At 37.1% G+C, this 26,959-nt stretch overlaps 1 protein-coding gene across 8 annotated transcripts in view; it reads right to left on the bottom strand.

Annotated features, from left to right (window-relative positions):
* NBEA (neurobeachin) overlaps nucleotides 1-26,959 on the bottom strand; it is a 506,232-nt gene that overhangs the window by 25,094 nt on the left and 454,179 nt on the right. For 6 of the 8 annotated variants that reach the window (XM_061457519.1, XM_061457516.1, XM_061457515.1 and 3 more), the window contains 3 exons: nucleotides 21,874-22,041; nucleotides 2,388-2,477; nucleotides 706-898 (listed from right to left, as the gene is read on the bottom strand). In XM_061457519.1, coding sequence (XP_061313503.1) covers nucleotides 706-898; nucleotides 2,388-2,477; nucleotides 21,874-22,041 — 451 coding nt within the window. The remainder of the gene's footprint in view (nucleotides 1-705; nucleotides 899-2,387; nucleotides 2,478-21,873; nucleotides 22,042-26,959) is intronic. The other 2 variants (XM_061457520.1, XM_061457513.1) reach the window with 1 other exon arrangement.

Here is a 26,959-nt window from a genome sequence, read left to right on the forward strand (position 1 = left end):
AGGAAGCTGCCTTAGAAAATGAAACCTGTTCATTCCCTCATGCACCTTATAGCTTCACCACCCTTTTAGCAATGCCTGGGATAACCTCAGCACCTGCAGGTCCAGGTCAGGAGACAGGACAGTCCTAGTGGCAACACAGAGAGGTGAGCAGAGGATCTGGAAGGGAAATTTGGAATGACCTTGTTAGATGGGCTTTTGGGAGGAAATGAAGAAAAGTTCTCTTCTGAATAGTTTGGTGTCCAGGTGCTTAGACTTCCTTAGGGTCCCACATTACCTAACAGTGAACCAGGGGAAGGCTTATGACAAGTTCCTGGGCAGACCTGAAACTTCTCTCAAGCAGCAGATAGTGATGTATGCTCTCTAGCATGCCAGTATGTATTCCTGAAACCTGGGACATTTTAATATTGGCTGTGTCAAGAACAGCAGCACTTCCCTGGAAAGCATTATATCAAATGCTGATCCTGATGTAATCACAAATCGATTGGCTGCCATGGTGATGTGCTGCTGTTAGGGAGAGTGTTTCTAGGAATGACACCAGAGAAAACACAAGCTTTGATTATTTGACATAAACCAGAAAAAAACAATACATTTTTGTGCACAGGAAGGTGAGTGAGATTAACCCACATCTGGCTAAATTGCACTCAAAATTAAAGCTGTTCTATTAAGGTCTGCAATCTTGAATGAAGGGTCTCCGTGAGAACCTACCTACTGTGTTGTGCCACCGATTGACTGCAAACAGCCTGCTGCAAGTGACAGTCACCACGGCAGGAATGGTCAGGTGGGGCAATGTGTTGGCTGCCACATGTGTGACTGGGGAATTTGATGGGAACTTCAGCACCATGATGACATCCTGCTGCATCTGATCTTTAAACATGAGTGGGCTCTGTGGAAGGAAACACTGTTGAGTAGAAAGGAGAAGAGAGCAGAAGAAAACAGAAGGGATAACACAATTAGTGAGGAAGTCTGAGGGAAAACGAGGTTAAAAAAGAGCAGGCAAGCATGTGCACATACAGGGAAAACAACACTACCTGCACATCTACACTAGTGATGGAGGAGAGGAAGATCAGAAGCTATTATGGGATCATTACATGAGGGTAAGTAGAGAACAGGTATGGTAAGGATTATCATTACAGGGCACAAAATTACTATTAGCATTAATTAATATGCACTAACATGTAAAATTATACAGCAGGTAATATCCACACAATAGAGATAAGATTCAAATAAAAGAGTTAATGCATTATAAATATAAATGCTATAAACTACAGTGGTTGAAAAAAGAAATTTAAGAGGGACTATAAAACTCACAGAGATTTAATTTTTGCTTATGAATTCTTTATATGAAATACAGCACTTCTAAACATAGACAACTTAATTCCATGTAGAGCATATGCTTATTAGGGTGTCTTTAAATAATTATAAACCAGTTTGATGATTCTACAAGTGACACAGTTTCTTGTACATGGATAATAATACTGTTATTAAGCGCTGGTTTTAATATTATTTTCAACCACTGTTATAACAAATAGAATTATTTCTAGAAGTTCAAATAATCATTTCTACTTGTCTTTAAATTATTATTAAAAATATTATCCATACCTTAAATATAGAAAATAAGTATTATGTACCTTTGACATCTAGACATTACTTAAAATAACACAGCTAACACTTCCACATCAATTCCCACTTTTGCATGTACAACTAGATAGAGTGATTTCCTTGTAGATAGATAAAATGATTGAAACTACTGCACATCTTACTGTCAATTTACAAAATTTACAAGATAATATCTAGCTCTAAGCATTTAATCAAAGGCACTGAGGGGCACAGAGATCTGTCTTGTTCAGTCTGGCTATTTCATGTAATTCTTTGCAAGAAGCACAGAGAAGAATGCATTTGGAATGAATTTTGGAGTTCAAACTGAAATTTGAAATATACATTGTATTCTCCTGAAGGAATAGGCAGGAGGATTCCAGTATGATTTGAACTCCAACAATTTTTCTCAAGCAGACATTGTTCATAAATCAGCCCCTAACTATGCATCCTTTTAAACAAAGCAAAACAATATGCTCACTCTAAGAAATGCCTGCAGTCATTCCCACTACTTGCAGAAATAAGAATGTAAATATGTATTTTTCAACTGCATATTTATGAAGATAGGGTCTTTTTATACAATATTAGGCAGGAAAAGCCAGGACTATAGGAAGCTAAAGCTATTCAAACCTCCACCTTGCTCTGCTAGAGCACTGCAAGCCCTTGGTGCCACGAGAAAGTGGCTGCATGGGCAATGGAGGGCATTAAAAGTATTGCTTAATGGGTACTTTATGACCTAAAAAGGATCCTCAAGTTCAAAGGGAATGCTTTGCCAGCCAGCAGTTATGTCTCACCAGGTGCATGGCAGAGCTCCGAGGTGGATGGGGCTCAATAAGCAACTGCGATGGCGTCTGTCCAAAGTTCTGTATCTGCGCCTCCATGGCCTGCAGGCAAGGGAGAGGGACTGTCATGAGCAATATGCATCAAGGAGAGAGGTCAACACACTGTGTGACAGTGCAGGCATATCCCAAGTCAACCATGAAAAAAAGTCCAGAAAATTCACCCGGTGCTCTCCTCCCAGGCTGCAGACTCATCCAAGTGTTAGTATTTTGCAGACAAGCTTTGCTTCTCCTTTCAAGCATGCTTCAGTTAACCAACTAACCATTCTCATTTCCAGTAACTGGCGTTATATGTGAAAATGTTAACCTGTGAGGACATGCAGTTCAGGTCTTGAGAGAGCACTTTTTTTTTTTTTTTTCACTAAAAAGAACATATATACCTTAATAAAGTCCTTTGTAAGGAGAAAAGTATGAGGATCTCTAATAAAATAAGCCTCTGGAATCTTAAATGGGAGGAAAGAAAAGCAAACTGAGAAACAAAATTCATGTATAAAATATAAAAAAACGCAAATAATTACTATTTCAACAAAAACATTAGTAAGCTAACACCAAAAAAAATACCAGAAACAAATTTTGACAGGCATATTGAGAGTAACGTATAAATCTTTCCAAGTGGAATACATTCACTGAGTATTTCATGCTTAATTCTACTGCATTTTTTTTTTCCATGGGCTTTCAGGCTTCACAGGTTTGAAATGAAAACTTAGCAATTTTAGTATATTCTTCAAGACTTAAATCTACTTGCAGAATAAATCTGGAGTGATTCCATATGAGTAGAATACAGCCCATATGCAGAGATGCTTACACTACTCAAACAGTTAATTAAAAAAAGTATATATTTAAGATATTTTCTTTAAAATGCTGGTAAAAAGATTGCAGCTTGTAAAAGTAATACTGTTAAAGGACACGCCTTATTTTTCAGACAGATGCTATTTTATTTGACCTTGTAAAATTGAGAATAAAGCTTTCACAGAAAACTAAAATGGCAGATTTTGAAATGCATTGTGCCTTATGTGCCTATATATCTACTGTACCCTGCACTACTGACCCTTAATATTTTTTTTTGTGAGCTTTATAAATTTTTCATTTGCTACCACATGAAAAACATGAAAAAGCACCAGAAACATCACTGTCTTGGTAAATGACATTATTTCTTTCAGACATAACACGGTAAGAAACACAATAAATACTTCATGATAAAGAAGAATCCTTTTAATCTATATATTTTGTAATTCCTACAAGCCAATTTGTGCTTTCCTCCATTTCATAGGATAGATTTAAAACAGATGTTGGAGAGAGATTTCCTCACAGGTTACTAATGTCTACCACTCTTGATGCCCTAGATTGACAGGTATATAATGGAATACCACAAATGAACATTTGGCAAAAAAAAAACAACCTTAAAGCAAAGTCCAGTCAAGCAGCTGAAGGATTTTCAATGGGTTGTAGCCCTAGTGCGTTTGATGCCGTAATTATCTCAGTACAGGTGATTTTTTGTGTGCTGACTAATTCAGAGTGAACTTCACACTCCAAGGCAGAGCACTCTTAGGAACTGGTAAGTATCTTGGGGTTTATTAACATTATTTAATGATAAATTAATTTTAAATCATAGAATAATTTTATACTAAATCAACATGTGTGTGGGCATATGTGTATACATGTGTGCATGTCTATACAGCAGCTATCCACAGGTACCATGCCAACAATATTTCTTTACACACACTTGTAGACATCTTCATTTATGTAGACACTTTTTATACAGGAACATAAAATTCACATCATGTCAAATCGAAAGTAGTATTTTCTATTTCATTCAGTACTTAAGAAATGATCTGCCTGGTAGGGAGAAGGGAAGGGAATGATACCTGTTTGTGAATTTCATTTTCAAAATTGCAAAGACTAATACTAACTGTATCAGGCACTGCGTAATATATGCTTCCATGCAGATCTGTCAATAATATTTTCAGAAAAGCAATTTCCATTTTTCTTTTTTCAAATAATTAACAAGTTAAATTTAATTTTTTAAGAATTCTGTGTTGAAATAAGAGTGTGAATAGTATTTGGCAGCAATACTGAACAGAACCCAGATATTCCTTTCCCACCCTTTATAGTGATCTCTTAAATTATACTTCTGTTTTCCCACAGGCACACTGAAATGAATTATTAATTATTTTTTTTTCACTGCAGCCCAATTCTAATTTATACATTTCCTTTCATATTGTCCAGTAAGTTCTAATAGTTTGCCTGTAAATTCTGCACACATAGACTTTGCCTGCTCTGCCTCCCAGTTCAAGTGGATTTATGATAGTAATAGAGAAAGAGAAGTAGAATACAAAAACTTAAGGTATAACTGTCAAAAGCTACTGTTACTTTACAGCTGAAAATATTCTGGTAAATACTCACTTACATACTTTACACACCCATCATTTAAATTAAACTGACAAATGCAGAATTAAACTGAAATTAAACTGAAATTAAACTGAACAAATGCAGAGTCAAGACCTTGATATCCTGAGGAATATTGAATATTTTTGCTGGCTTGCACTTAACAAGACAACCATCTCTCCCCTACTGAATGTATAGCAGTATTATCTTTTTCTTTCAAAAGTACCATTTGTAAAACTGAAAACTCTTAGAAGCAAACAATGTTTCTTATAAAATACCTGTAAAATTCAACTATCCACTGAGACTATAAACTGCAAACCCCACAGCTGTGCACAGCTACAACTATTATTCCTTTCTAGAGCTCACAACACTTAAGAAGGACAGAGAAACTTTGGCAAAACTTAACACAGTAGGCAAACATAAGCATAGGAGATAAAGCAACTGGCCCAAGGGTATTCCTAACGCTGCCTCCTATCAGATCACTTAACACAAAATAAAAAGCAGGTACGGAATAGATCTGTGAATAATAATGTAATACATTGATTTGTTTAAAAGAGAACTCTGGCTATATCTGAAATAAATTTGAAAACTGGTAAAAGTACACCACTTTTTAATCTTGAATTGCAAATCATCAAAATTCAGATTTATTTAATGGTCTTAAAATTTTCATTCTAATTAATCAATTCCTTTTCTCCCATTAGATCTTGCTTATTGTGAGCAAAGTGCTACCCCACTCCCCGAGACACTCATTCTAGTCAATTGTATACAAATTTTAATAAAATAAAGTTTATTTGCATTTCACCTTCAAAGGTCCTTCATGTAGAACCAATATAAGGTTGGAATTTGGTGGCTGCCAGATTTGGCAGATTTTGGAACAGCAAAATGACTATATTAGTATTTGTTTTCTTAACAAGGTGTTCCGGAAAAGCTATTTAGTGAGCTGATTTGAGATTCCCTACTGCTTTTAATCCACATAAAATGAGATTTTTACTCCAGACACTCAGGGAGTACCTGTTAGGATCTGATAATATATTGCAGAAAGATAAAATGGGTCTTAGCCTAATAATCATAGGTCAGAATAAGGAAAGAAAACTTGCTGGCAATTCAAAGTTTTAAATGAGTTGATCTCACACATCCTAATTTATGCAATCCAGTAAACACAACTTAATAGCACTCAATATTGACCATTTAACAATTACATAGATTTGTATTATATGTTCACATATATTTTGGTCAAGAAATTAATATATCAAATCATCCAATCTTATGAATGATACTAATCTTAGATACAATGAGCTATATCCTCAATGTATTGTGCTCAAAGAAAATAAATTATTGGTTTTCAATTTTTATGTTTAAAAGTAGACTGCACATTCACAAGACACTGGGATTCTCCTCTGCAACCTGAAGGATCCATCCTTAGTGTCAGCTTCCGGGGGAATGAAGAGTTCAGTACATCTGGTTTGCTCATTATGCAGTCTATTGAAATATTTGGGGTTTATTTCTTAATTCTGGTTGAAAGAAATACAAATCTAATGATAAATAATTTAAACAATGTTTCTCTAGGTCTACAAGCTATTTTTAGTGGTCAAAGGCAATGACTCCAACAGTAAGCAGTGTAAGTCAACAGGAGTTGCAGAGCAAAAGCGTTGGTCCCAGAATAGAATATGATATTTCTTTACAGTTGGAAGGGACCCGCAATGATCATCCAGTCCAACTGCATGACTGCTGACCAAAATTTAAAGCATGTTATAAAGATGTTTTCCAAATGCCTCCTAAACACTGACAGGCTTGGGGCATCAACCACCTCTTCAGGAAGCCTGTTCCAGTGTCTGAGCACATTCTCAGTAAAGAAATGCTTCCTAATGTACAGTCTAAATCTCCCCTGGTGCAGCATGAAAACTATTCCTATGTGTCTGACCACTGGATACCAGAGAGAAGAGGAAGCCACCTTCCTCTTGAGGAACCCATGTTTAAACTGCCCACCGCAGGGTTTTCCCACTAGGCTGGCTCCAGCGTAGCTGCAGACCCCAACATTAGAGCTCTGCTAGCTTCGCCCCTGGAGCACGCTGTTTCTGTGGCTTATAAGCCAGTTCAGACACACCGAAACTGCTCTGCAGCATGAATGAAAGCATGATCAGCAGATTCATTTCAGAAGCATAGACCAAATCTAAATGAAAATACTAAAGCTGACTCATCTGAAGCATCACAGAAGTGAAGGTTTTGTTTGCTCTTTGACATAGCTTTGCAAAAAAGGGTGAGTCATGAACCAGTTTACTTTCAACATACTTTTTCTCTTAAAAAGTTTTTTTTTTTAAAAATGCTGGTAAATCACCAAGGAAGATATCCACAGTCCGTCTCACTTGCAAACTCCTTTTGCTGAGAGGGATGCCTGGTGACTACACAAGAAACATAAGGGCACTTTTACTTGGAATTACAGAGGCAAGAAAGAAATTCCTAAAACCAGACTGCATTGCTGATAGTAACACAATGGTTTTATTCTTATGTGAAGTGGCCTTGTTTTATGCATCTTCTTTCTACCATAATCAGTTAAACGTTCTAAAATGTGTTTGATCTGATTTTCCCTATATTTTTATTACTTTTTTTTTTAATATAGTAACTATTTATTACTAATTCCCACAATCCTGGTGTGTTTTGTTCCTCCTGTGAACTACATTCAGGCTTTTCTACAATTCGTTTTCCCCTCTGAATGGGGGCTGCATCCAATGAAGAGCAAAAATCTGTAGGCATTTGAGAAATATGCACCACAGCAATAGTCATCCAGCTCTGCTTTCCTGAATGTTTATTTCATTTTTGCATCCAAGTGAACACAGGAATCCTTTATGTGCTTCCCCACCTATTCTGCCAGCATGCTCAACAGCCCCCAAGCACTGACTTCTTCAGAGCAAGCATGACTGACAGCCCTTTGGTGGGTAGCATAAGCAGCTTGAAATGTTATTGTTTTGTACAAGTGGTGTGAGATACCGCTTTTTTATTTGCATCTACAGCTGTTAAGCAGCATCAATATCTTCATGACTTTTGATAAGTTAGGCTAAGAGTATTAATTTCCATTTTATTATTGTATGCTTGGAGCGAAAAAGTGCTGTATTTTAAACACAAGCAATTCTGGAGGCTTCAATACATTCAGTTATTTAATCAGGATACTCAAGGGACTGAAAGGTGGGCACATTTCTCCACAAGTCACTACTTTATTAATTTAACAATGGAGTAGGGGCAACCTTAAGCTCCTTCCCCTCACAGGAGGTATCTCATTGGATCCTGTGGGCAATTAAATGGCTCCCTAGCAGAAGACCGATAGCTCAGAGCTGACCTTCAGCCTCCTCCCAGAGTAAGCCCACCCCTGAACTTCTTCTTCATTCCCCTGTGAAAGGAAATAGTACTACGAGAGGAATAAGAATGTGAAAGGCAAGATCTCACGTTCTCTTTAAAGGCATGAATCACATTGGTGACCTTATTTGTCTCAGGGAGCGCTGCCTTTTAGCTTTCACATTTACCTCATTCAGCTACTAATTGTGATACCTAATTCTTCCCTCTTTCACCTTTATAGTTCTCCCAAGAGAGAACTATAAAAGAAGTCAAGAAGCTCCTGGCAGTCCAATATGCCTTTAAGATGCAAAACAATTTCAAACACTCTGCCAGCTTAAGCAAATGTTTGGTTAATACACTCCAAATGGAAAATAAATTCAATACATCTCACAAACAGCAACAGAGAAGGTAAAGCAAAAATAACATAAAGATGGATATCCTGCAGTCAGGGCCGGTTTAGCTGAGAGTGTTGCTTAGTTTTTCAGACATACTCTTATTTGCGAAGATCCTGTGTGACTGAGAACAAATACTTCCTCTCCAGCAGCCCACTCCCCTGAAAAGCATGGAAAACTTCCTTACACTGAAAAGGGCTGCTGTCAAGGAGTGAAATCCTCTCCTTCATTCCCCTCCAGAAGAGAACAGAATAGAATAATCTCAGTTGGAAGGGACTTACAGTGTTCACCCAGTCCAACAGCCTGACCACTCCAAGGCTGACCAAAAGTTAAAGAATGTTATTAAGGGCATTGTCCAAATGCCTCTTAAACACTGACAAAATTGGTGCATCGGCCACCTGTTCCAGTGTTTGACCATCCTCTCCGTAAAGAATTGCTTCCTTATGTCTAGTCTCAACCTCCCCTGGCGCAGCTTTGAACCATTCCCACATGTCTTACCACTGGATACCAGAGAGAGGAGACAAGACCTCTCTCTCCCTCTCCTCTTTAGAAAGTTGTGGAGAGCAATGAGGTCACATCTCATATAAAAAAAAAATTAAGTATTCTCATTTCATGCCATTATTTTCTTCAGTTAAACTATTGTATTTCTTATGTTCCTATTAGTAATAATTCCTGTCCCACACAGATTGGTAACATTAACTGAAACTCTTGTGTGTTCACTGATGTCATGCCAAATGAAATCATCTCTGTCATCATTCTCCCGTATCTGTATTAAGTTTATAAAAGAAAATGTTTATTTCTTTGATCAGTAAGTTACTGAAGACAACACATTAGTAAAGATTTTACTGCTAAGTTACTTTTGTGAGAGATGTAATAGCATGATATAATAATTCATCAAATACGTAACTTCATGCCATGAATAGATCAGGTTCTGAAAAACCTTGGCAATCAGATTTTTTTAATTTGTAGATGACTGATAGTTTCTCTGTAATAATTTTGTATTGTTATGTAACAGACAACCTCAGAAACCACTCCTCTCAAACTGACAAGTAGTTTTATTTTGTCTTAAGGCATTCCCTCATTTCTTTTAAAACAAGTGTATTTGTTGTTGGTTTTGGATGATAAATATTTAAGGAGGCTGATTGAAATAATTTCTTATCACCTAAACTCTATCTACATAATGAAACACTTCCATCAGCTTTCTTTGTTATTTATGCAAAAACACTTACTGTTACATTCAAAAGGCTACATGGACAAAAGCGTTATGTGATTTGTTGGGTGAGAGGCCAATATAGATGATCTTTCCCATCTGGTGTTTAGGTCTATAGAACAAGCTTGTTTTTGACATCTTGATTCTGCAATGCAAATTACTAAAATGTTCACCTACAACACAGAATTTCCCCTGTTGATACTAGTACTTCATATTACTCCCTTACATGATAGTAATCAAAGTATCACAACATGCAGAACTGTAGATGTGTCCTAGGTAGTATTTGCAAAACAAACCAAACCAGTTCCATTGCCTCAATGTGCCTCCTGTTGTATAAATCATGTCACTAAGAGGGAGCACTCACTCTTAGCTCTTAGCAAGATCTTGCTCAGAATATCATCTTCTATTCTGGCCAAACCATTAGTCTTAGGTTTGTCATACGTCTTCTTGATACTCTTACTCAGGTGTTTTGCTCTTAAGCTAAGTATTCCTTTCCTCTCCATTATGTCATTCTTTAACTAATTTATTTTTCTCTTTTGTATATAAAATACAAGGCAGGATGCTGAAATCTTAATTTATGCTTTTAAATCTTTGAGATGGAATTTTATTTTTTTTTAGTTGGCAGTCACTAAAATTTACAGACATTTAAAAAAAACACTGCTTCTGTCTAGGATGCTAGAATTGTTCCCACATGTGAAAAGCAGCGAGAAACATCCAGAAAGTGTGAAGTTCCAGTTGTGTTAGGCTAAAAATTGCCAGTATTATTTTTCAAAACGCCATCAACTGCACTTAGAAACCTTCTAAATTTTACAAGTCAGAAGTACTTAAAGTCTTTTGTTTAGAAACGCCTAACTAGATTATATTATACAGTATCTCATTTAATTCACTAATGAAAAAGGAAGTCTCCAAAGTCAAGACAAGAAAATCCCCCAAAGCTCTGGGAAGGTCACAAACATAATTTCTCTACATTAACAACCATATCAAGATCTCTCTATTCCTGTGGTAATTCCTTCACTTCATATATAAGCCTCCCAAGGACTGCCTTCCTAATCTTTTCCCTTCCTCCTCTCTGTGTCAAGCTCCAAATGCCCTTTCTGTCCTTTTTCCCTGTTTTTGGTTCACCTGGCTTCTCATGCTCCTATTGTACCTTGGCCTCTCATGTAAATGCCCATCTGCCAATGCAATTACATTTACCCTCCTTCATGATGCATTTTTTATTTCAGACATGGTCACCCTGACCTGTTTGGTTAAACACTACCGCACATGCAAGGCTTTATTCTGGGCAAAAATTACGGTAGTTTTAATTTTCCTATTATTTATAAGGAATTAAAAAAAAAATAAAAATCAAGCTTACACATCACTGATCCATCATCATTTTTACTAACTCAAATGTTGAGCCGAAAAGAGAAGCTAGCTATTCTGTGGCAATGAAGACAGTGTTATTATTATGACTTTATATTCATACAACAATAAAGCTCCAGGTATTTTGCAGAAGTAAAACTGATGCCAAACAGAGATGGTACTTGTGAAAAATCCGGTTGCTTTTCCTCTCCACTGAGGCAGAGGGAAGAAGAAACTTCTGTTCCTGAAGATCTCCTCGGGAAAAACACATGAAACAACCTCTGGTCTGGACAAAATAGCAAAACTGAGCATCCTTTGCTTATTCCATGGCCTGGTCTGGAAAGCATAAGCAGCCAACCTGACCTCCACTCACAGCTCTCAACAGCCAATGCATCAAGCAGAAAAAGCAGTGGTATTTTTGAGGAAACTGTGGGAGTGACTATTTATGAAAGACCTGCAGCTTTCAAGCTGGGTGACCAACGGCTTGTGAGTTCTGCTAGCTAAGAATCACAGAAGAAGAAAAAGTACGGCTTTGCTGGTACCCTCACAGCTGCCAGAAGAAAAGGAAAAAATAATCAGGATGAAAATAAAATACAAGTACCCTAGACTTGTGAAATGCTTTGGGGAGTAATTGGGAGTGAAGCCAAGGGAGTAGCATTGGGCTACTTCCCATGGTTTTAAGGGAGGTTAATGTCAACTTAATAGTGCACTACCTCTTACACATACAGAATTTTTACTCCATGATGTAGAAGGGAGAATTTGTTAGGGACCACATCAGGTTTACTTCTATTTATTAGCTCCCCTGGCCTTCAGTTTTGTTTAAGACAATGTATATGTTTTTAATTGTCATTTTTAGGAGCACAGAGGCTTCTAAGTGTAGGCATCCTATCCATAAAAATGCAATAGTAATATCAGCAGGAGGCTTCACTGAAACTTTGAAACTTCATCCACTCTTTTCTAACTAATTTTTTTTCTTGTGACTAAGAGCTTTAACGGTGCATGCTTACAGCTGGTTTTAACTATGCTTTTTATTTTAAAAGCTAAATTGTGAGCTTTACAAATTCACAGTTAAACTTTTTAAAATCAACAATGAATGTATGTAAAGGTTCTGCATGATGAGCTTATTTTGGGAGGGAATGACTTTTAAAGAACAAAAATTCTTAAGTTCCCCCACTTCATTCATTATTCTTCTGCCCATAAACTGAACTTATGCCATTTTTAAGGAAAATGCCTCAAGTTATTTCCTTACTCTTCTTCCACTGCTGTTATACTTCTCTCCTAAATACCATTCTCTTTTTTTTCTATCTTAGGTAATTCTCATACATTTGCATTGTATGCTATAAAACTACTACACATTTACACATCTTGTGTAACATTCTGACAAAATTTTCAGTGTAAAAAATTAAAAAGGGAATGTGAATATTTAGGGCAGCATTTGATTTCTGTGTCTTGGTGTAAATTACATGCAACTGAAAAGCTCCAAAGAGTTAAACTGACTGACAAAATTTCCACCTATGCTGTAGCAATTTAAAAAAAAATAATTTCTACATTAAGTATTAATTTGTCAAAAAATAAAAACTTATCAAGATAATCCCGAATTAAAACAAAAAAAAAAAGTAACTTATGGTGGAAGTTAATGTAATCGTAAGAGGCACAGACTAAGGCGATTACTGACAACATGGCTGCGTTCATGTTATACTTAGAGCTATCACCATAACAGAACACAGCAGAATAAAAGATACAGGTGAAGTCCAAATTATTCTACCTTCCCATTGTGTACATTCTTCCTAACAATGCGTTTTTACTGTGTTTGCCCATTCTAGTTTGAAATGAATCATTTAATGGAGCTTCTACAATATCTTTTTCAAGACTGTACAGTCAAATTCCAGCCTACAGACCTTAGGAAACTTCTGCCATTAAGCCTGAGCTTTCCTGCCTAAAGTTGATCCTGTAACTGCTAGTTAACCTGGCACCAGACCAAGTCATATCCCTATCTCAGGTGGTATGAGCAACCCTCCATATTCCTGCCTTTCTGCCACATGTCCCCTTTCACTCTGTTATTTTCTGTCAAGCTCTTGAAATCCTCTTCATAAGACAGTCTTCTCTATCCCCTCATCACTAGGACGCTCTTTTCTGAACTCTCTCAAATCTTTCTGGTAAACCAGCATAGAGAATAATGCACCATGCTCATGAGGAAGTTCAACCAAAATATGAGAGAAAGTGGGTCCATTAGCAACTGTTCATACCCCGTGGCAATTTGGCCAGTAGTTGACAAGAATTCAGGAGATCACAAGCAGGCAGTCTTTTGAACTACTGGGACATTGACATGTTTTGATGCAGAAGTAAATAAATGAAGGTATAGGATCAAGCCTATAGAACATCACTGTCTTGCAAAATAAACATTATTAATAGCTCAAATAGCAAGTAATCTTTACTTCCAGAAGGATAACTTACATGTTTAGAAAGCCATTACACAGAACACAGTCAACATATTTCTACTTATTTTACTATTAAGAGTTTCCCCTGTAAGAAAACAAAACAAAAAAATAATATGAGGAAAACAGGGAAGCAAACAACCAAACAGGCCTTCTGATAGCTTGTATTAATAGAAGAGGAAAGGGTACTTAATCATTAAAGAATGCATTTTAGCTGTGACTTTTTTCTTCTTGTTTATTATTTAAATAAAACACGACCACTGAAGGCATTTTTTAATGCTCAGAAAGCAGACCAGACTCAGTAAACTAAAGTATCTAGCATGCATATTTTGTTCTTGATACAAAACTATTCAAAATTGAAAGTGTGACTTCATGTTCTACTGCTGCTTTGTCAAAAAGAAAGCAAAACTCCTAAGTAAAATCATTCTATGTTAATGAATAAAAAGGATTAAGTTAAGAATGTGGTAATATAGCATTAGTAGCTCTTTTTCATCTGAATGGAAAGTAAATGCTGGCTTATCTCTTTGCTCTCAGCTTTATCTTTCTATCATAAATCATCTGCCTTGTTCCCACCTTAAGATGGTGCACTGAGGTTTACCAAGCACATACTCTTGACTACAAATTGTGGTTATGATGAGGCTCCAACTACCTGCCAGCCTTCAATTTATCCACCTAAAGACACAAGAACTATCTCAGAGAACAGGCAGACCTTTGAAACTAACAGCTGAAAAAAAGACTGACAGGTAAGTAGGTAAAGCATACTGAAGTGTCACATATAGCATTCACAAAGCTTCAGTATATATTAGAATTTCAGTTTACACTGTTGCATTTAAAATAAATGTACTCACTTATTTTGGGGGTTTAGCTTATAAAGAAATACTTCTGTTTGGATTATTTCCCAGAACACATTCTTCAAAACTTCACTTTGCTCTTGACATAAATTGAAAACAATAATATAGATATACTATATATGGGCTTCAAAATGGCATTAAAGAGGCACATTATCAATATGTTTAAAACATTTAGAAAGCTCAGCTTTGCATCTAAGTGAATGGCTAGATACTTAGACTGAGTTATATCTGTTCCAACAAACTGCTGTGTATGAAATGCTTTGAATAATAGTTAATTTATGCTGAGGTAATGACAGCATAATATAACTGAAATCTGTGCTAATAGGAAAAAAGAGGCCCCTTCCAGCTATTTCTGTTACAATCAACTGCAGTAATTCTCACCCCAGATCTCTGTCTCTCACATAAAATAGTACTTTAAGTGTATGCTAAAATCTTTGCTGCTGATTTTAAAAATCAATAATTGGTACCTGTCATCCATATGGAGAAAAAATAACCAGACAATAAAGAAATTCTCATGTACAAGACCTGTATTTTATGTATTTCTGCAATAAAAGAGAGCAATTGTGGTTAATGACATTCTTTTTATATCAGCAAAACATTAAACTCAGTTTGGGTAAGACTCCAGGGTGTTCTGAAAAAAATGCATATGAAACTTCTACTGTAGATGAGACCTGGTGAAACAATTTATTCCAAAGAACTGAAAGTAGGTTGAGACATTTTTCTGGGCTATGTGTTATTTACAGACTCATCCTAGTACTCTTTTGATGAAATAATTATCTTAAATAGTTATCAAATCGCATGGTTGAACTCTCATCAGCTAAATAAGTTATGGACAGTCTTCAGTTTGAATGCTCAGTGTATGATTGGTGATGAACATTGAGTGGCAGTGATTAGCTCTATCTGGATGCTGAGCTTTTTAGTCACAAGTACAATGAACAATAAACAAATCCCAAACCTAATATGCATTTTGGAACAAAAATCACCTATATGCCACAATCTGATTTACATCCAGGAACAGGATATTTTCCTGGCTATGAAAAGATTCTGAAGTCCCATAAACATGTAACGCCATGATCCAGGAATGGTCATGAACTCAGATCAACACAGATTCACTAAAATACTGATCATCTCTAATACATTCAGTAACTGGAGATATCATGATCAATCATTAATCTAAGTGTAAATTGTTTTAAGCAATGGTAGAAGGATGTTTTTAATTTGGAATCCTACAGAACAGACTATGATTTCTGAATCCTTCTCATAAATGGCTTATGTTACTTAGGGTCGGTGCTCCCAAGAAGTTACTTTGTGGTAAAATTGGATGAACAGCTCAAATGTTTCAATCACTCTGCAGAAAACTGCTTCTGAAAGCCCTTTCCCTTCAGCAAGAAACAAGTAAAAGAGCACACAATTGGGCAATTACTGTGTGGTAATCAACCTGATGCAATTTACACTAATTCTCTATTGAATATTCTGATTTAAGGTGTCTCCTCCTGCATTCAGTGTCTTCTGCAGGAATCTTTACCTACAGAAATAAGTATCTTTTACCCTCAAAAAATCCATGTGTTTTTCTCATTGATCTACAGAGAGTTATCAACAAAAATGACAGCAAGTAAAAACTCTTCCTTTCCTATTTTCAGAAAAGGATACTGAGCTCCAAAGCTCACGAGAAAGACATAAAAATTGTTATATCCATGGATGCTCCCAGAGTGAAACATAAAAATATTTTAGTTTTCTGTTGATGACGTCTTAATGCATACCTAACAGACCCACAGGCCAAAAATACTCCAAAAACAATCAGTGTTTTTTCCTAAACCAATACAAATTTTGGGAAAAAAAAATAAATAAAAAATCCCTATTTTGCATGCCTGGGAAAAACAGTATTTGGGAGTGAAGGTGGTCTAGGCTTCTCAACAAAAATCAACAACAGTTGATGCAAGTACATATTTCTTAGAGAAGAGCTGAGACCTTAGCATATAAGAAAATGTATTTCTATTTTGAAATTTCAATCTTTTACTTGAATAACTGTACTTACTATACAGATTCCTTCAATTAACTTTGAAAAAAGTGGATATTGGTATGATATACAGCTTCCTACTTATTTCACCACTATGTGTATTCATGCCTAAGCAAGACTGCTCCTAGAAAGGAAGCACAAACCAACCCCTTGTATGGAGGCAATTAAGCACAACTGAACATGTAAGTGGCAAGTCCTGTGGGTACAATTCAATCAAGCAGATCCATAGGGGTGGTTTTGATATTCTTGTCACATCAAAGAAATGGCGCCTAGAAGTAAAAGATCTAACAAGTTAAAAATGAAATCAGACTAAATAAGAATAACTGAGCAAAAGCAAGAACAAGCACATGGTTGCAAGGGCTGGAGTTACCCTGAAAGCATTAAATAGTGCTATTAAAATAGTGTGTTAATTTCTTCCTCATAGATTTGCCAGGTTCAGCCACCACCGAAAGGCTTGCATTCCAGCTCCCTTTGTTACAGATATATCTATCTTTCTGAGTCTTGACAGCCCTATCATGTCAGCCCTCTGTAGTAGCAAAGAGTGTTTCAGCAAGGAGGGGGAAAAAAAGGAAAGGAGAAAAAAAAGAAGTGAAAACTGATGTGATCTACTCTGCTTCCTGTGGGCATATTTCACTATAGCAGATCCAGAGGGATGCTTTGTTATTCCTGTCAGATCAAAGAAAGAAATAACAGAAGAAAACATAAGAGGAAAAATAACACCCAGAAATGAGGGTAGCTGAAAAGCACTGCAAGACTACCGCATCATTATGACTTCTCAAATTATTTAAATATGCTAAATATCTAGTCACTACCAAAGAAATAAATATTGCATAGGCCATATGCGCTGTTAGCTGCCAGCAAAACTGTCCTACTAGGATTAGTTTACGGGCGCAGCAACTGCCTGTCGAGCACTAGCAATTTTAATCAATTTTCAATTTGCTGTGTGAGTTGCAAGTATGCTCAGGTATTTTGACAGGTGGCTGCTGAGAACAAATTCCTGCGTCCAGTAGATTCACACTGCTTCGCTTTCCTGTGCACTTGCAATTCCTTTTTGACTGGGGGGATACAAGAATTTGGTGAAGATACAGCAGTCACTTGAAAGTCACTGTACTGCAGTGCTAAGCTGTATTTGCAACTCACAGAACACAAGGATGACACATTAGACTCAAGTCTATCACAAACCAATAGCTATGTAATACTTCACTTGATTTTTTCAAAACGTTTCTAATCACAAACAAGCTGAACATCTGAAACAAAAAAAGAAATACAAATCTGGCTACGATTTTAAATAAACAAACAGAACACGCAAAATAGTACTTTTCTGCACACTAGATGTGCTTTCACTACTGTCTGTGATTAATCTATCATGCATTGATTGCCCAGTTATTTTGTATTTAATCTACAAGGTACTACTGAAAATAATTTTAACTCTTCTGTTGCATTTTCTAATGATCAGCACGACTGTGCTGTTCCCTTTCAATCACAACACTTTGTGTCATACGGAAACAAGTTCCTAACTTGAAAAAAGTCATAACCCTATTGATTTCTGAGTGTCCAAATTTCCAGGTGGTTGGGAAAAATTAGGCTCCTAAAATCAATAGACATTCTGCGAGAAAACAGAGGAGGAACTATATTTGCCTAAGGAAGTGAACCAATAACACTGAAACACCAAAACTACAATTCTGATACTGTTCTTTATACATTAGCATTTTCAGCATCAAACCCCTGAAGTCAGCCAGATCTGTCCAGTGGAAAGAATTTGGATTGTGATGTAAACTAATAGTAAAGACAATTCCAAATAACATCTGATATCCAATATAACTACTGTTTACATATTAAAAAGAGATACAGGCTTTGTACGAGGGATGTTCTGTCATGTTTCTCCACAGGAGAAGACTGTCATGGTAAAGTTCATTATCAATTACTGCTTTACAAGTACAAGACGAGTTAAGCTGTCATAATTTTCTCAGCCAGAAATCCTGTGCTGTCAAAGAATGTCAATTTGTAATCTGACAAAAGGAAGAAAATTATCTGCTATTCTGACCTCTAATTTCTTGACATTTTAATGCTGTAATTGCTGTGGCTTTTGCTGCAACTATGATTTCACCTGTCAAGTAAGAATGTATCAATATCCTTAAGCTGTTCTTCAAGTTTTAGCTTTCACCTCATTGCTTTTACTTTAATAAAGGAAAAATTTACAAATAGACTGCAAAAAGTTGCAATAACAATAAAAAAAAAAAGGAATAATTTGGGGCTTGAAAAAAATATTCATCTTATAGTAAATTTTTTGCTCCTACTTATTCCAGCATGAAAAAAGAATTGCAGGGTGTAGAATAAAAGAGACCGTTAGAACTGATAGAACTGAAGAATTTCCCAATTTGTAATCATAAAAGATAAAAAAAAACAAAATTCAGTTTTATACATTGTGTGGAGCATATAAGTCAGGACTTTCATGTTGCCCTCATCACCACTTGAAATAAATTATAATGATCAAGTATTTTTTTGTGTTATCAAAAAATTGCAAAGTCATTTGAAATATCAGAATCAGTATGTTTAAATTAAATCAGTGTATTTTCAGTGCAGATCTTCAGTTGCCAAAGTGTTATTACAGGGGCAGATGTATGTGATTTCATAGACTCCAGTTATCTGAAACGTTACCCCAGCATTCCAGTTTCACACATTTTTCCATTGTTAAATAGTAGAGCTCTTAGAGGACTTCCCCATGCATATGAGAAAGATATAAGAAATGGCAGGCTTGAGTTATCTCACCACTGTTAGTTTTGCTTCAGCATGAAGGCTACTGAAGTGACTACCATTCTTCATTCAGCTAAGAATGTATTCCTCAGTGGTTAAGTGAGGTGCTCAAACAACAGGTGAAAGGGACAAGGTATAGCATGAACAGGGCGCTGGGATCTGTAATTTTAAATGATATCTTTCTAACCATCAGGCCTAAATGAGAGGGTTTTTTATTTGGAGCCTTATTTCAATGGACAGGTCCTACTGCGACTCAGCTCAATGTGAAGTTAGTTATGGCCACAGTTTGAGGAGACTACTGCCATATTTGAGCCCATTGGCCTGATAACAGCTCCTGCCAATAAAGTAGCATTGATTGGCTTATTTTACAGCCATTTATTGGGAACATTCACCGATTTCTGTGTGACAGAACAAAAATGTTTATTTAGAAAATACACATCAAGAGCAATTTGGATACTGAGAGATTAATTTTCCTGGATAACTGTAAAGCTCAATTAATTTTAAATTGCAGTGATTCTAAGATGTCAGATACCACCACCTGCCACAGTATAACATACAATGTTTTAAACTGCTAGTGTTCCTACCTTTATATTTCTGCATTTCTTCAGAGGCTTTAGAAGGTCTTTTTTCTTTTAATTTCTTTTAAAAAGCCAGAATAAAGTTTAAAAAAAAAAGCCACACCAAACCCCACCACCTCCCCAAAAATACAACAAAACAATGTATATAGAATATCTACGTATTTGTAACAGAAATATGGCATCCAAATACTTGATCTACTAGATCATCAAGTTGTGAAATGCTTTATTACTGGCCAGCAAATGCCTGATAGTTTCAAAAATAGAGCTCAGGGAAAAAGAAGAAGACTCTACATCTGTCTATATTTACATGTGTAAATTTTCTCATTAAAAATAACAAAAGGTATTTTTTAACCCTTTTATGGCAAACCACAAATCACCATTGTCTGGGATCTCTTGGAGGCGAAAGTTTGTTTTTTTTAAATGCATGCATACAAGTTTAGGTATCTATATGTAATAAAAATTAGGAGGATGCATGTTTGCTACACATGTTACCTTCTCATTGCTAACAATAAATTTTATTTACCAATCTATCTAACTTGTGGCAATGAAGATGAAGTTGTGCTTTTTATAAGTTTGCATGGTGTAAATAGCCTAAGAGGTTTATGTCCCATTGACTGACAGGGCATGGGTTAGATGTACAAGTGACTGAACAAAAACATCTCCATGAATATCCTGAAATTTCTGATGGGTTCTGCATGTAAGTACAGCCACAGGAGAGCTGAAGAGTCTTACCATGTCATAAAATGTTAAATAAGGTGCACAGACAGACAGATAGACCTACAGATCCTGCAAACAGACAGATCCTACAAACCTGTGGAAGTAGACTCTTAGTCAAGACATAGGAGTCTGCCCATGCAAAGCAGGACCTGAAACCATGAAAATCCATTGTATTTATGGTGCTTGGCACCTGTTTTATACTTTAAAAAGCATTAGTCGTGTTCAGAGTTTTAAATCGAGAAAGCCATTATGTAGATTTTAACACTAAATATTTGAGGCAATGGGATCAAACCAATTCTAGCCATTCTTAAAACTAATCAAACACTAACTGTTTACAAAACATAAGCTTTGCAATGCGTGGTGTGGAAAACCAGCTGTAGGAAGCTAGAGGTCTAAATGTTGTTTTAGTTCTGTTCCTCAAAAAGCATCACATGTAACAATATGCAACAACGCAATACTAAAAAACAACATGCCAAAACCCAATACTTAGCTGCATAAGAATGCTAATCTAGAATCTACTCCTTTCTGAAATCTGTAGATTTCTGTCTCCAAGACCAGAAAACAAACAAACAAACAAAAACCCATAGCCTGGCAATGTATAAATTATTACTGTTTTGCATACAGCAGATGGCAGCTATCTGGGGGAATGGAAGATTGTGTGTACAGCATCATCACAGCGGTACTCATCTAGCAGCTGTTGCTTCTTCACACTTTTCACCAGATTTCAATTGTTTTAGCCAATGAATAGATGATATAAGAAAATGATCATTCAAATTAATAGTCTTACTAAAAACAAATACAGTCACTGGAAGGAAACATTTATCAGGATAGCTAGTACAATTTTTTTTTTAATGTACTGATTAAAATGCTTGTATATAAGCACACATATATATATTTCACAGATACATGCACAACATAGCAAACATTTTCTATATTAGTAAGAGTTTGATTATACTTTACATGATTAACATAAAGTGATCTGAATAATTGCTACTATTACTGCAGCAAATATATTCTTTTTCAGATACACATTCTCACCAACTTTATGTAACTGAAAAGGTTACATTTTTTCCCTATGACTAGAATGCAGCTTTTTCTTTCAGCTTTTCCTTTCAGCTTTTCAGTTCTACTAAGTGAACTTAATAAAATTAATAAAATTATCAGAACTAAAGAACAGATATTACTGAATATACAATACATAATTTGCCATATCATAACTGACTATTAAATATATTAGTAATTTCAAGCAAACAAAATACTTTGGGACATGTGTTTTACTGCTAGTTTAGTAATACTTGCCTGTGAAGTCACTTAAGGCCTAAGTTCTGAATCAAGTCACACAGAACAATTTTCTTGAGCAGTAAAAGATGGACACAGTACTATTTCTTGTGAGATGACAGCAGTTTTCAGAATGAAATGGGAGTAAACACCTACCTCCCTGAGGACAGGATCAGTGATACTGTCCAGGTTCACAGAGCCTTCATATGTTAGGTAGTGAAAAACATTGAGTGCACGCACTGCTTCTGGTCCTCTTTGCTTGTAGCCAAATATAAGATCAATCCACTGGTGAAGCTGACATGATACAAATTCACTTTCCAGGGCCTGCAAGTGAAATTCTGAGTTAGGAAATAAATTCTATCTTGCAATTTCATGCTTAAATTATGTCTTACCTTTTCCTATTAACTGAGGAAACATAATGGATATCACTACATTTCCTGCTCAGGCTTATTTGATATATTTGAAATCCTTCAAACATTGAAAAACAGAACTAATTATATTCAGAAAAACACTAAAATATGTTATTCTTTGCTTCAGCTTTATATCATATTAATTTTGTTCTCAGCTACTGGGTTTCTCCTAGCTGCAAGGGTTTTTAATTATTGATTTTTTGGGCTTGTCAAGTAAGTTAGGCAATTTGTCAAGGGGAAAAAAAAAAAGAAAATTAAAAAAAAATCTTCCAACTCATTTTCCAGCTATCAGTTATTGGTCTGAAATCTAAAATGGAAAACTGAGGATTAAGAAGCTGTACCAGCAAATAAGATTCTGAACTCCATGCGTAAACCATGACTGATTTCTCAAAGGCAAAAAGCATTTTTCACACTCATTTTTGACATTTTCTTGGTTCACTAGAGAGAACACAGTCCATGACTACTTAGTTTAAAAATGGATTCAAGGATTACTATTCTTGTGCTCAACATATTATTTCTAGATTTCTAGATTATTTCTAGACAAAGGAAATGATGATAGTATTACCATTGAACCTGATCCAACCAATGGGCCTTTATCAGACATGACTGGTATCCTTAGTACATATCATTGCCTGAACTGGAGCTTCTGAAAGCTGAAGGCCTTATACAGTTTCTTCATACCCCTTTAGCTGTCGTAGCTTCCCCTGAGCCTGTACCTGGATACACAAATTATTCTCATATAAAGGTGGCATCCTGGCACACTTGCTCCTTCTTTCCTAATGCTACCTTCAGAGAAGAACTGTGATAAACAGGAACTGGTGCTAAAATAAAGATTTATGGTTATGGTTCATTGACCAAGTTTTTATACATGTCGTTGATCACATGTCCATCACAGTCCTGAATTTGTATGGTGTCATATACCTAATTCCCTTGCATCAGAACTAGTTCAGTTCAGTTGTCAGATCTAGGAACTAACTTTTGCTGTAAAAGGAAAAAACACAGAATCACAGAAGGGCTGTTTGGAAGGGATTTCTGTAGATAACCTGGTCCAACACTTCTGCTTAATGAGGGCCATGTAGAGCAGGCTGTTAAGGGCCATACCCAGACAGCTTTTGAATATCTCCAAAGATGGAGGCTCCACAACCTCTCTCGGCAACCTGTGCTAGCGCTTGGTCACCCTCACAGCCAAAACGTGTTTCCTGATGTCCAGAGGGAACCTCCTGTGCTTCAGTTTGTACCCATTGCCTTGTGTCCTGCTACTCAGCATCTCTGAAATACCAGTGTAAGTGCAATTTATCATCTAAACATCTATGTCAAACTTAATACTACTTACTGCATACAGGCAGAGCTGGCAGCAACCCTCTATATTATCTAATACTTTTAATTCTCAAAGACTGTGGCTTTTTTTTCCACCCCCACCCCTCCGAGAAATCCTAATTTCTCTATTTTTATACACTATCCACCACAAACACCTTCCAGGTAGGATAAGGTTTCATGTCTGCCCCAGGAAAATTCATATTTTATAAGGGGATAAACTTTGGAAAAAATGTGGTTTCATTTTATTGATTTACATCCAAAGGAGGCTGCCTCAGAAATAATCATCAGACATTGTAGTACCATGCCATGAACTGCCCACTGGCAGGAGTTCCCTGCCCACCACCCCACATGCAGGAATAGCCACCGACAGTGCAAGCCACGTGAGGCTGGCTCCCTGAGTGATCATGCAGTTGTTCCTCAGACATTCTGTAATGGTTCACGTGGAAGAGGAACTCTGCACTTTGGTGGAAAACTGGACCCTTTATTATTGAGGCCAGTGGGTCTTATTTCTGACAAAATGGATGGGAAAGCTCAAGCTTAATAGCTGACACGTACCTCAGTTTTCAAGGGCTTAAGCTCAGTATACCCTAAGAAGCTATAAAGAAATCTTGCAGAGAACCATATGAAAATTTGTTTGCTTTTCAAAATCAGAGGTCATCATATGCAAATTGCAAGTTGTATTATTTAAATAGCATTAATAATACTTAATGCTAAGAGCATGTCTCCCAATAAATAATTAAGAAATGCCAGATCCTTAATGATATTGTTTTGTGCATGCAACGTCATCTTGTCAGTAGCTACATCATTCCATATAATCTTCATAGGACTTTTGCCTCATTTATCATGCAGGATGTTAGCATACAAGGATAAAATTAAGTATGTCACACCAACCACAAATAAAGCATTTCTTAACTTTTAAATGTTCAATTTTTAATGTTCCTTTCCATGTAACAAAAATAGAATTTAGATCCTGCTGTCAGGATTCATCTCTGACCAACTTAAAGCAAGCAGCCTGTTTTCTTCCTCCTCCAAATTTTGCATATTTATAAGTTTCTTCTGCATCTGTATCTATCATTTTTTTATTAAAAAGTATATTAAAAAAAAAGTTGAGTATTTTCTTTGGTAAAAAACAGCATTGTTTTTTCTGGAATGCAGGGAGCGTTTCAGGAAAATGGCAAAACATTTGACTCTTTAAAGGTGGGACAGTAATTTTGAAAAAAAATAAACACTTGGTTCAAATGAGCATATTTCACCCATTATCTCCTCTAACATACTCACCCTGGTGTTAGAAGCAAAGAATCATAGAACAGTTGGAAGTGACCTTTAAAGGTCATCTAGTCCAACCTTCCTGCAGTGAGCAGGGACATCTCTGGGCATCTACCTCCTCTCTGGGCAACCTGTGCCAGTGTTTTGCCATACAGTCATAGAATCATAGAATAGTTAGGGTTGGAAAGGACCTTAAGATCACCCAGTTCCAACCCCCCTGCCGTGGGCAGGGACACCTCACACTAAACCATATCACCCAAGGCTCTGTCCAACCTGGCCTTGAACACCACCAGGGATGGAGCATTCACAACCTCCCTGGGCAACACATTCCAGGGCCTCATCACCCCCACAGTAAAGAACTTCTTCCTTAAATGGAATCTAAACTTCCCCTGTTTAAGTTTTAACCCGTTACCCCTTCAGTCACTACAGTCCCTAAAGCAGTCCCATTCTCATCATAAAAAAATTCCTTATACCTAGCTTAAATCTCTTTCAGTTTAAAACCATTACTACATTACAAAGAGGCCCTGCTGAAAACCTTGTACCATCTTTATTTTAGCCCCCTTTAAGCAATGTAAGGCCGCAACAAGGTATCCCTGGAGCCTTGTCTTCTCCAGGCTGAACAAGCCCAACTCTCTCAGCCTTTTCTCATAGGAGAGGTACTCCGGCCCTCTGATCATTTTCACTGTCTTCCTCTAGACCCACTCCAACAGATTCATGTCCTTCCTGTGCTGAGGGCTCCAGAGCTGGACACAGTACTCCAGGTGGGGTCTCACAAAAGCAGAGTAGAGGGGTAGAATCACCTCCCTTGACCTGCTTCTCGTGCTTCTTTTGACGCTTCTTTTGTGGCAAGCAAAATACATGATACAGTTGGTTTGGTGGGCTACACTGACAAGTTATGTCCAGCTCTTCATCCAGCAGTATCCCCAAGTCCTTCTTCACAGGACTGCTTTTAACACCTGAATTGAAATACCCTAGCCTGTACTGATACTTGGGGTTGCCCCGATCCAGTAGGACCTTGCACTTGGCCTTGTTGAACCTCATAAAATTTGCATAGGCCCATTTCCTGAGCTTGTCCAGGTCCCTCTGGATGGCATCCCATCCCTCAGGTGCGTCAATCACACATTGCTGTAGTCGGCAAACTTGCTGAGGGCGAACTTGATCCTACTGCTTATGTCATTGATGAAGCTACTAAATAGCACTGGTCCCAGTACAGACCCCTGAGCCACACTACTAGTCTCCATCTGGACATTGAGCTATTGACAACTGCTACACTCTGAATGCGACCATCTAGCCAATTCCTCATCCAGCAAGCAGTCCACCCATCAAATCCATATCTCTCCAACTTAGAGAGAAGGATACTGGGGGAACTGTGCCAAAGGCCTTACAGAACTACAGACAGATTTCATCAGTAGCTCCTCCCTTATCCACTGATGTAGTCGCTCCATCATAGAAGGCCATTAGGTTGGTCAGGCAGGACATGCCCTTGGTGAAGCCATACCAATTGTATCAAATCACCTCCCTGTCCTCCATGTGCCTTAGTACGGCTCCTAGAAGAATCTGTTCCATGATCAGAGAGAGAGGTGAGGCTGACAGGTCAGCAGTTCCCAGAGCCCTCCTTTTTTTAAAAATGACTGCAATGTTTCCTTCTTTCCTGTCACCAAGGACTTTATCTGACTGCCATGACTTTTCAGTTGTCATGAAGAGTGGCTGGGCAACATCAGAAAATTCCCTCAGGACTCTGGGATGCATCTCATTGGGTCCCATAGACTTTTATATTCAGGTTCCTCAGGAGGTCACAAACCTGATCTTCTCTACAGTCAGAAGGTCTTTGCTCCCACAGTCCCTGTCTTGCAGTCTATCCACTCGAGAGGTGTGGAAAGACAGGCTGTCAGTGAAGACGGGCAAAAAAGTTTCTGAGTACTTCTGACCTCTCCTCATCCATTTTCACCAGTTTCCCAGGCTTGCTCATCCGGGGCAGGGGGTAATCTTTCTTTGACCTTCAGAATTAGGAGAGTTATGAGAGTTGAATACCTAAACTGTGTTTGCCTGAGGCAGTTTCTACTTGCATGACCAGCCCTTACTCAGCAGCTTGTCGTTCCAGAGAAGGTCTTACTGACCCTGGCAGGTTTGGAGAACTTCTATTTCACATGGATGAATAAGCAACAGCAGCATGTCATGCCTTCGTCTACAGTTCTTTAAGCATATTTATTGCCCTACATCTATAGGTCTAACGATTCTTTAAAAAACCT

This window comes from Pezoporus flaviventris, unplaced genomic scaffold, assembly GCF_033815535.1.
Source record: "Pezoporus flaviventris isolate CSIRO_AGI_PZ_B2104156 unplaced genomic scaffold, CSIRO_AGI_Pfla_v1 ptg000025l, whole genome shotgun sequence".
Classification (NCBI taxonomy): Eukaryota; Metazoa; Chordata; class Aves; order Psittaciformes; family Psittacidae; genus Pezoporus; species Pezoporus flaviventris.